Raw genomic sequence first — 10,951 nt, forward strand, 5'->3', positions numbered from 1 at the left:
CATTTGAAAAAACGATTTGTCTAAACCAGGTGAGATTAATAAATACAGGTGAGCTTAGGCATTGGCCATAATTAAGAAAAATCAGCTCACTACCACTTAACTTTGAATAAAAGGCACAGCCTGAAGTTTTTGGGCCAGAGATTGTCTTTTAAGCAACGACGGAGAAGGGTCTTCCTAAACCCAACACCATGGGGAAGCCACTGTGCGTCTGAAATGATAAGCTGTGAGCTGGAGAGTCACAGGGAAAAAAAGCGAAAGGAAAACGAACGTGAATTTTAAAGGGCAAATAGACGTTTCAACTACGAGGCCCTCGCAGAGGGAATAGTAAAACGAGACCAGGCTGTCGCTGCTTTCGTAATTGCAAAGGTGCTGCCTCAAAGGGGAGAAAACTTCCATTAGCAACTTCCTCTGAAACACCTGAAAAAAGCAGCACACAAGGGCTCGTACTCCCCTTACGTGCAATCCATCTGATAATGTCTAAAATTTATTAACAACAATTTTAAACACCGCTGAAGAGAGATGGCTTTTCTACACGAGGATCAAAGACGAACGCTTTGGAAACTCAACAAGGCTCAGCCGCAGGGAGACAGGGGAAAGCGCAGAGAGACGGGGCAGAGTCAACAAGTATGGGGCTGGGTTTGCTTCGCCTGCTGGTGTTTCCCAAGGGCACGGCGGCCGCGGCGAGGGAGCCGGGGCGGGGGAGCCGCAGCGCTCCCGGCCGGGAGAAGCGCTCGGGCCGCGGCCGGGGAACCGGGCCGGACCGCCGTGGGCGGCCCCCGGGAGGAGAGCGGGGTTCGCTCCCGGCCTCCTCGGGCTCGTACTGGGCTGATCCCGTACCGGGCTGCCTGGCTGGGCCTGGGCCGCTTCCCCCCGGTACGAGACCCACCATCGCTCCCCGGGCTGCGGCGAGCGGGCCCGCCCGCCAGCGCTGCGCTCCGCCGGCTCTCACGCTGCGACACCGCACCGCCAACGCGGGACTGCGCCGGCGAGGCCGGCCCTGCTCCCCGGGCAGCTGCGCACCATCGCTCCCCGCTCCCTTGTCCCTCTCCTCTCCTCCCGCGGCGCAGAGTGAACAAACGCGCCGCCGTCTACCTGTGCAACACCTCCGCAACACATTTTATTTACACGGAATTAGCTCGGGGCATTGTACATTATATACAGATATTTTCCCCCTCCAACAAGGCAGATCTTGTGCAAGATTAGTAGCATCCTCTGGAGCGTATCCGACAGTCCACGGGAAATGTCCCCCCCACTAAGAAGTATCAGCTGTCAGAGTCCAAGTCACTTTTCCCGTCCTCTTGTCTCTTCTCCGGTGACGTTTTAGACGCTTTATTCCACTTTTGAGCGTTTTCTGATTCCTCCGAAGATGATCGCTTTTGCCTCCTCCACTTCGCCCGGCGGTTTTTGAACCAAACCTGTTGCGTTAAGAAATTAAATTATTAGAGGGAAAAATAAAAATAAAACTGTGCAAACCAGCAGTTGACCTCAGCCCCGCAGGAACCCTGCCGAGGCCGGTGTGAGCGGCCGCGCTCGGACGGACGGACGGACGGAGGGAGGCGGGGGAAGCAGCCGCTCGGGTGGGACCGGCCGGGCGCCTTCAGGAGGCACAGCCGCCTGCCGACAGTCCCTCACAGCCCCGGGACAGGCTCGGCCGGCCGCCCCAGGGAAGGGCACTTGGAAAGAATAAAAAACTTTCCTTCTACCCCCGCAAAGCGGCTCCGCTGGCAGAGCCGGGCTGGAGCCGCACCGCAATACATCCGGTTCGGGCGCGTTTGAGCGCGACTGGCAGAGGGCTGAAGAAGGAAAAAGAAAGCAAAGTACCTCCACTTTTTCCTCTCTTAAGTGCACCCTTCTGGCCAGCTGTTCCCTCGTGCCCACGTCTGGGTATTTCGTTTCCTGGAAGAGGTTTTCCAGCGCTTCCAGCTGCTCGTCAGTGAAGATAGTCCGGTGCCGTCTTTTTCGCCTGCAGTGCAGCTGGTTCAGTAACTGCAGCTCCGTCCGGGACAAAGTGCCCACGTTCATGTAGGGCAACATCTGATGGGGAACAGGGGACATCAGGACTGACCCAGTGCCCTCGTAACCTACGGACAGACAGACGAGTCGACGATAGGCTTTGCATGAGATCGCTGCTTCCCCCCCCCTCCTGTCCCGTCCCGTCCCGAAAATGCCCCCTCCCGCCGCCCAGCCGCTCTCCTGCGGGCCGCCAGCTCCCCGCCACCCGCTCCGGCCCCGGCTGCGGGAACAAAGGGGGCCCGGCCCGTCCGATCCCGTCCCGTCCCACGGGGCCGCCTTACCTGCGGGGGGGACGCAGGAGCACTGCTGAGCGCCCAGGGGCGGCACGGCCCCGCAGCACGAAGGGCCCACGGGGGACGCCGGCACATGCAGCTGCCCGTAGTAGTAGTTGTTGTAGCCGAGCCGAGATCCAGTGACGGCCGGCGGCAGCGCGGAGGCGGGAGCCACCGCCCGCGAGTAAAATCCGCCGTAGTCGGAGGCGCTGCCGTAGAGCGAGTCCCCGTGGAGGTTGGGGAAGACGACGGGCGCGGCGCTCGGGGGCAGCAGCACCGAGTCCTTGCAGCGAGGTCTGGCCGCCAGGATATTGTCGATGCTGAACATGCTCACAGGCATGCCCCAAACCGTGCGGGGCAGGGCGGCGGGGACCGGCCGGGGGAGGGAGGGAGGAGGGCGGGAGGGAGGGTAGGTGGTGGCTGGGGAGGGGGGGGGAAAAGAGGCTGGAAGGACACGAAATCGAAACTTTTCGGATAAATTTGAAAAAGGGATCGGAGCGAAAAGAAAAGAGCCTTTTCCGAGGGCAGCTTGCGGGCAGAGTGTGCGTGTGTGTCTGTGCGCGCGTGTGCGGTGTGTGTGCGTGTGCGCAGGATCCACCCCTGGAACTTTCCCCCCTCAACTCTCGCCTGTTTACTGATCTCAACCCAGAGGGCTGCTCGGAGTATAATCCATCTGAACCTCTTCCCTTTTTTATACCCAGGCGACGTCATCCTGGATTTAGTTCCTGGTAATATGCAGATGACAAACAAAACCAGATTTGATTTTTTTTTCTCCCCTTTTTTGGTGGGGAAGAGGTGGGGGTTACACAAAGGAGTGAAAGCAGCCCGAGTCTGTGTATTGAGAATTAATGAAATTAACGTAATCCTTTCCATTAGTGGGCTTTTTAGAAAGGCCCCAGATTTAGGCTTGATCTCTGCTGCACCGGCTAATTGCCCAGGTTAATCTTATTAATGCCATTGTGTAGAAGTGGTTAGCAGCTCCTAGTCTTGTCTATTATGCGCCTGCTTTGGTCGTGTTAGTTCACATTAGTGGGTGCGATTTCCTCTGTCTAAGGCTCAGATTCATTATTTATGCTTCGAACTGCTTAAGAAGCACTTAAAAAAAAAATAAACTGCCACATAAACATGCAACGCCCCCCCACTCCAATGGTTTCTGTAGCGCGATTTGAATCTTGCGTCCCCGGCTCGGAGGACTGAGCGGGCGTTGAAGAATATGTGTTTCTCTGATTTAAGGTTTATGCAGTGAAGCAACAACGTCTTCACTGAGTAACTGAACTCTTTTTTTTATTATTATTATTATTTTCCTAGGTCACCTGGCGGAACAAGGACACATGAATATTGTAAACTTCTATCTGTCCGTTTTCTTTCTTTCTTTTTTTTTTTTTTTCCTTTTTTAACAGATTCAGACAGGTATCACCTTTTGTTTTTAATACAAGCCAAGAGACGCAAACGTTAAAGACCAGTGCCATCTCAAATCCCCGGGTGTGGTAGGTATTCCAATTTGCTTCTGATCTATCTTGGTGCCTATTGCTTTTCTTTTCAATCTTTAATTATCTAGCTTAGAAAACAAAGCCCATAAAGTTGCAATGATGCAGAGAACTTTATATTTTGCATGTTCCGTGAATTTTTAAATGGAGAAATTTTAAATCCATAAAACTCTTCCTATTAAGAGGTTTGGCTCTCCTGGTAGCTGGCTCTTGTGATTTGCAGAATACTTCGTCTGTCACGACTGTCCCTGGGAATCCACAGGAGGTGAACTGAATAAGATTAGACTATTTACCCCATCAACTCTCCATCAAAGAAGGTAGGAAATTGTACGCATGAAATGAAAACAAGCCATTAGAGTCCGTTTACGAGGAACACATTATTTTTCCTCAACAAAGAATATCCTCGTTAGCGGTTACTCGCACTTTATCTTTAGCCTTTCTTTCCTCGATATTCCAGGATTTAAACTCGCACCTGAGAATGATCTGAAACGTATTTACAGCGAAAGACTTGTATAAGCGTTAAAAAAAAGAATGCCAAAACTAAATTCTCGCTTTGTTGGTACATCGCAATGTGATTAATTATCTTCATCGATTTTTACTTCAATTTATCAGCCTAACTATTTCTTTACGCCTTTGCCATTTAGACCTGAACTTCGTGCAAGTTTTTCAAATTTGATGGAAAGTGAAACTATTTGACAGAGGGTTCGGTGGGTTTTTTGTTAGATTTGGGAATTTTTTTTGTCTGTTGATATTTTGAGACTTTTCTTTATTTTTTTGTTTGTTTGTGGGTGGGCTCGGAGAGGGAGTTTCGGTTTGTTGGGATTTTTTGGTCAGTAATTCCCTGAGTGCAGCCGGTCACGCTGCGTGCAGAGCAGCGCCTGCTTAATGCCGCCATCGGGATGCTCCTTCACGTCCTCAGCGGCTCTGCAGCAATGCGCGGCAGCATCCTTCGGGTGGCCTGCGCACCCCCGGCGGGGAGCGGGGCTCAGGGCGAGCCGGGCTCGGGGTACCGGGAGAGCCGGGCCCGAGGGGAGGCCGGCAGCGGCACGGCCCGCTCTGCTCCGGATCGGCCCGTGAGGAGCATCCCGCGGCTGCCCCGGGGGGCTCGGGGCGGCGGGGACAGCGCTCAGCCCGGGACTGCTGCCCCTCGGGGAACAACCCGGCTGAGCCCCGGGGCCCCGCTCCTGCCGTGGGGACACCCTCGGTGGGGACACCCGCCGCCGGGGCCGACTTCTCGGGTGTTCAGCATCACTTGCGTCAGGGCTTCATGTCCGCGCCTGTCCGGCTTCTCCCAGGTGAAGGCAGCACCGCGGGACACGAGTGGGCACCGGAGGAGCCGCGACGCTGGCGGAGCACGCACCGCCCTGGCCGGGCGGGCGATCGGCTTCCCGGAGAGTTTTCTGCACCCCTGACGGATGATCCACCATGCTACAACGTTCACCTTTATTCCTAATTTAGAAATTATATTTTCCAAATAACTTGTCCCCCCAGCGGGGAAGGTTTCTTTTATTTTGTTTTGGTTTGTTTTTTTTAGTCTGAGTCGTTGTGCCGTGAAACCCCCGGTTTTGATACCCGCTTGGCGAAACCTGCTCTCGGAGTTTCTCATTTCCCACGCGCTCTTCGCTAACCTGGCAAACGGAAAATTGTGTTAAACAAACAATCAGTAGTCGCACAATGTCGGGGTGAAATTGTAATAACAAATGAAACACAAGCAAATTGTGCTGCATAGTGTTGCTAAGCAATTGTTTGTTACGGGAGGGTGGTCGCAGCATGGGTTGAAAGAGGGATCTAAAGAGGAGCATAGCGCTGGGCAGAGCAAGCTGTTAGGTATGAAATACGGTAAACACGGCGCTGATTTTCAATATTATTACCCAAACACGATTTCATGCAAAGCAATCACCATACACAAGTCTATGAAAATGCGCTTGTTGAGAAATCGGACATATTTTTTCTTTTATTTTAATATATTAAAGAACAATTCCGGGGATGCAAAATGCACCCACCGCCTTCCCGGCGGAGTCTCTGACCGGCCCGAGCGGTACCGGGGCTGCCGGCCGGGAAGGGCCCAGGGCACCCCAGCCCAGGTCGGCCAGGCCCGGCCCGGCCGGGACTCGCCGTGGGCAGCGGGTCCGGCTGCGGCTCCCGCCCCACGCGAGGGGCACCGAGGGGTGAACCGGGCGTTTGGGGATGAGCGGCGGCGAAGGGGCGCTTCGCGGCACATCTCTTCACTTAGAAATGCCATCACCCTGCAGCGCTCACCCACGTTTGTTTCAAATTGATTGCATCATTGCTTCACCAGGAAAAAAAAAAAGTATAAAAGTCATACAATGCGAAATTACCGTAATTTGTTCCCAGAATAAACTTATCTTGAACTGATTAGGAGAGTCAGTCATTTGAAAACGAGGCAGAAAAGCGGTTGGGTATTTTTTCTGAAAGCTTCCCTCTAACAATATCAGCTTCTAAAGTTTTCATTCATGTAAACTTTATTAATGAAGATCTTTTATTTAAATGTCAAGAGGATTTGAAATTTTTGAGTAAATTATGAAGCATGCATGTCTTGACAAGTCATGGGTCAAATGCATTTGTGAAAAACTGCTAAAAGAGCATATGGTTTTGAATTTTTCTACAATGACTAGTGTTTAAATAAATTGCTTGTACTGCTTAACTTCATGTATAATTTTGACAGAAATTGGCCTATAGCCTTTTGATATGTAAACATTTCAGGCTTTTATGCGGTATAAAAAGACACTTGCTTTTTGGGATCAGCTAAAGCAGTCACCCTGTAATTCAGAAAACTGGCACCTAACGTTACATTCTTGCTGCATTTCAACTTTCAAGTGGCAGCATAAAGGGGGGAAGGAAAAGGGACATTTCAAAAGCAATTGGAATTAAAAACTGCGAATGAGGTGGGAATGTGCCACTCACTGTCTGATTGAAATGGATAAACCTTAGCACTAAGAGAATTCTCAGTCTTGTTTTCTAAAAAACAACAGAGAAATCAGTGAAAACAGTCTTCAAGGTAGCACAGACCTGACTCGCATGTCAAATTAATGTCTTAAAACAAAGTCTGTCTAAAGTACAAATAGGTGTGATGAAGAAAACCCAGATATCCCTTCTGAATTCTGTCAGCTGTTTCTCCTCTACAAACTATCTTGGGCTTTAAAAATTGAAACAGACTTTTATACATTGAATATTGCATACAAAGTATATAAACATACCGCTACCCTTCAAACTGCCACTTTGCTAGCTTCATGTTCACTCGCATTTCACCAGTTCTTAAGTCTTTTGCAGTTTTTGCTCCAGTAAACATTCCATTGACTTCAATTAGTGTTTTGTTTTGGTGGTGTGTTTTGGTTTTTTGTTTTGGGTTTTTTGGGTGTGTGTCTGGGGGCGGGAGGTGGGGGGGGCGTTATGTGGTTTGGATTGTATTTCCTTTTTTTCTTGTGAAGAGGAGACTAGAATGTGCTAAGGGCTTCAGGATACAGCCCATAAAAGTAGTGGAGTCACTCAGTTTTAAGTCTGCTTAAACTAAAATGATTTTGTACATGTATAAATCCACCAAGCTACTGAATAAATTCATTTATTACTAATATATCTGTCTCACATAAATAAACCTCCTAATGTTGATTAGATGGATAAGCCTAGCACAGCGCTAGACAGAACAGGACCTGGATAGTTGCCTGGTGCCAGACAGCTCAATATGTTTATTTCCTGTGTGCTTTAGTGGGGACTAAGCTGAAGTTGGAAAAAGGTTTAAATGAACTATATAATTTCAATCTGTTACTGTAGTAACATTTGTATTTTTTGTATATGTCAGTTAGTCATACACAGAGTTCTCAAGATACACTACCCCCTTTGTTAGTGGTCAGAGGTGATTTTTTTTCAGAATTGTAACGAGTCAACATAGACAAATTTTGTTATAGACAAATCAGATGCTGTAGCAATTTAAAAGCTGGTATGGATTCAGTCTGATTTGATATAAACTAGTAAAGAAAGCAAAATCTCTTGTAGGTTTCCATGAATTAGAACAAAGGCCAATGAGATTTTTTTGCAGGTTTCATATGCATTCCAACTAACAGAATACTTGGCAAATGAGGATATATGACATTAATGACTCAGCAAGAAAAGACTTTTCATCTTAACAGAGAAATCTGCATCTAAACTGAGCAGATTGTTACAAAGAAGAATCTTTTGACATAGTGCACCTTTGCAAGGGGACAGTGGGAGTACACTTTGGGTCCTAGGCTGCAATGGCAGGAGTCAACAGGAGGCTGCCTTGTTGCTTGGAAGCTTTGTTTCCCATCAAAAGCAGTTTGAGTGAGATTCTTTACTCAAAGATACTGTGATCAAACCCATTTAAGCTCAGGAAAGTGGGATGATCTGGACATCTACATTAAGGAAAAATTCATTCCAAGGGATGTGCTGGAGAGGCTGATGTAGTGGCTCTCTTGCACACCCATGACTGACCCAGGTTTACAAGGTGCTTCTCAATCACAGTACACCCAGCAGCCAACATTTCTTCTAGAAACTGAACATATTGTAGCAGTGTGCTTACCAGCTTACCAGCTTCCAGACAAGATGGCTTCACTCTAACCTATTAGCACTTTTATTTTTCTCTGTAAGGATGAGCTAACTCTAATTCCCCATGTTATACATACAGTCATATGTGATGGTGGAGAGGGAGATCTGTATATCTGTTCCCTACAAACACTGTGCATAAATTGTGCTCATTATGCTATCAGATCACTTTCTATGCCAGGGTTTGTACTATTATAAGTTGAGTAATTACAAAAAGCAAACAAAAAAAAGCCAAAGGACCATTTTCCTAACTGATAAACATAAACCAAACTAAGACTTCTGCAAATTTTTGGATCATCACGTACCACACTGGATTTTAAACCACAACAGCTCCTGAGCACACACAGCTACAAATCACTGGCAATTGTATGTGGTCAGCATTTATCATTCCACCCAGGCATCATTACATTGGCTGAGGATCTTCTCTGTAGTATAAAGTGTACATACATAATGCCACCAGAACCTCTCCTCTCTCTGAAAAGGCTCTGGAGGTTACACCCAAAGTAACTCTTCATTTTTGTAATGCAAAGAACCTCAAAAGTCTTTGCAAGGGAGTTAGAGCAACAAAGTCAGCCTTAAAAATAAATAAATCAGCTGTACAAAAGACAGCTACTGCACTGTTTTCTGTACCATGCACATAATGTACGTTCAGACTTTCATGGTTTTCAGGAGATTTAGTTTGTGAATATGACTGTAGTCTAATCTAGCAGTGTTTACCATGGTGGAACTAGAACTGGAGCCCAATCCCACACCTATGGAAGTCTGCTTGGCTCTTGCCAGTGATTTTGAATCAGAAGTGAAATAGAGAGTATCTTCCAGCTAAAAGTCACATTATCATTTCCAAACACTATATGACTGAAACCTTGTAGACTTTTTTTTAGTGAAGTGTGTCAGATACATATCATGAACGCATATCATTTGCATTTTTTATAAATCCAGGAAATAGTATTAGTAATGAAGATCAAAAGGACAAAAATAAAACCAACAAATCTGTAGTGGATAAATATATAATGAAGGGGGACAGATTTGAAGTAGGCAAGGCAAATATGCCAGAAAGAACTACAGAAATATTCTCTTGGTTAGATGATATTTTGATAATATCATTTAAATAAATATAATTATAATCGGTTTCAGTGACCAGTGCTTACATTAGGTGAAAAACATCATGCAATGAAGCAACTGAAGTGGAAGAGTTATTGTATTTACCTACTAATGTTCTCAACTTTAATCTCTCTCTCTATCATGCTGTCAGTAAACCACATCCTCATTTGTGTTCTAATTTAGGCAAAAATAGCCTATTTCCTGCAAAGATCATTTGTAGAATTCAACACAAGACTCAAACCACTAGATGACAGAACTAAAAAGTTGTGTTTATATTATGTTTGGATTTGTTTCTTTTTAGTATTTCTAAAGACAATTTTATTCACAATATTGATATACTTAAGTGTTTTGATACTTTTCTGAAAGCCTCCAGAAAATGTTAAACTTAGATAGGATTAACTTGAGGTCTGAATTAATTCATGGTTATTTTCTTTCTAACTAACCATCTAATTCCAAACTAACCAGAACTAGATTTTTGAAGTCCTGTGATGCATGTTCACCTCTAGTTGAAAATTTGCAACATGTACCTTTTATCCTTTGAATCCCATCTAATGAGACAGGGAATTTTTATAATTTGGTATTATACAATATTTTAGAGCAACATGCATGTCTTCTGCTCCTATGAATCAGGAATATTATGCCAGTATTTATCCATTTCCAGCTGTTTCTAGACACTTTGCCTTTACCTTTGGGTTTCTATTTTCTTTCTAATTCCTATGCACTGCTTTCTCACAGCCTAGTCTTCAAACTTTTGGTTTTGAAGGGAACTCTGTTTTTTTTTTATGAAAATGTAAATTCAGAGGTTTTTGGATGGATTTGTTCCAAAGTTTTAGTAAGATATGCAAGATCATAGTCTGGGCCTGATGCCTGTTTCAAGAGGTCAGCATGCTGTGTAGTTAGATGAAATTCTGGACTAGGAACTGAGCAGAGAACATGGTACAAGAGCCAAAAGTCAGGGATATTTCCTTTTTCAGAAGTTTTATTGATGGCATCCTCTTCATTTCTGTGCTGATGTGGCACAAGATGCTTTTGGGAGTGAGGATGAATCCTTTTGCTGGTAAAAATTCTCAGGGAGAAGGAAAAATGGCTCTTTCCCCATTCTGCCTCTTGCAGTGGATATACCAACATACATTAGCAACTGATTTGAGGATTAAATGTGCTCAAAACTTGGATGGATGGATGGATGGATGGATGGATGGATGGATGGATGGATGGATGGATGGATGGATGGATGGATATATGCATTTCTTGGGCCAGTTTTCACTGTGGTTTAGCCTCAGGGTAGTAAACATGCATTTGCTACCATTTGTTGAAAAAATCCAGTAGACATAAGGTATTTTAGGAAAGATCTAACCAAGGAATGTCAGTGCATAAAAAATGTGAATTTATAGAGCACTCTGATTTACTCTGAATTTTTTCATGGAAAAGGTTTTTTAGTGGGGGTATTTTGAGCCTTGCAGCTATATTAGCATGTGTACTGTGAGCATCTGCACAGCTTGA

The 10,951-nt window shown here is 46.3% G+C and overlaps 1 protein-coding gene and 1 long non-coding RNA gene across 6 annotated transcripts; one reads left to right on the plus strand and one right to left on the minus strand.

Annotated features, from left to right (window-relative positions):
* Nucleotides 1–1,091: 1,091 nt before the first annotated feature.
* GSC (goosecoid homeobox) lies at nucleotides 1,092–2,961 on the minus strand. Its single transcript, XM_030950124.1, has 3 exons — nucleotides 2,295–2,961; nucleotides 1,822–2,081; nucleotides 1,092–1,415 (listed from the first exon to the last, which is right to left on the minus strand). The coding sequence occupies exons 1-3, from the start codon at nucleotides 2,623–2,625 to the stop codon at nucleotides 1,263–1,265; spliced, it is 744 nt and encodes a 247-aa protein (XP_030805984.1). The 5' UTR covers nucleotides 2,626–2,961; the 3' UTR covers nucleotides 1,092–1,262.
* LOC115904611 lies at nucleotides 2,374–7,150 on the plus strand. Of its 5 annotated transcripts, none has more exons than XR_004060795.1 (4): nucleotides 2,374–2,579; nucleotides 3,686–3,772; nucleotides 3,996–4,089; nucleotides 5,068–7,150. It is a non-coding gene; the product is annotated as an uncharacterized LOC115904611 (long non-coding RNA). The 5 variants fall into 5 exon arrangements; XR_004060796.1 differs by lacking the exon at nucleotides 2,374–2,579 and adding an exon at nucleotides 2,750–3,013 and having other exon boundaries at nucleotides 3,594–3,772; XR_004060794.1 differs by lacking the exon at nucleotides 2,374–2,579 and adding an exon at nucleotides 2,753–3,013.
* Nucleotides 7,151–10,951: the final 3,801 nt, after the last annotated feature.

The sequence above is a fragment of the Camarhynchus parvulus genome, chromosome 5 (assembly GCF_901933205.1).
Source record: "Camarhynchus parvulus chromosome 5, STF_HiC, whole genome shotgun sequence".
NCBI classification, from domain to species: domain Eukaryota; kingdom Metazoa; phylum Chordata; class Aves; order Passeriformes; family Thraupidae; genus Camarhynchus; species Camarhynchus parvulus.

What these genes read in the sequence shown, in the direction of transcription:
- GSC (XM_030950124.1), bottom strand. Translation starts at nt 2,625, where the DNA reads ATGCCTGTGAGCATGTTCAGCATCGACAATATCCTGGCGGCCAGACCT. An exon ending in CTCCTGCGTCCCCCCCGCAG is followed by an intron (nt 2,082 to 2,294) that starts GTAAGGCGGCCC and finishes GTCTGTCCGTAG; the next exon opens with GTTACGAGGGCACTGGGTCA. An exon ending in TAAGAGAGGAAAAAGTGGAG is followed by an intron (nt 1,416 to 1,821) that starts GTACTTTGCTTT and finishes TTAACGCAACAG; the next exon opens with GTTTGGTTCAAAAACCGCCG.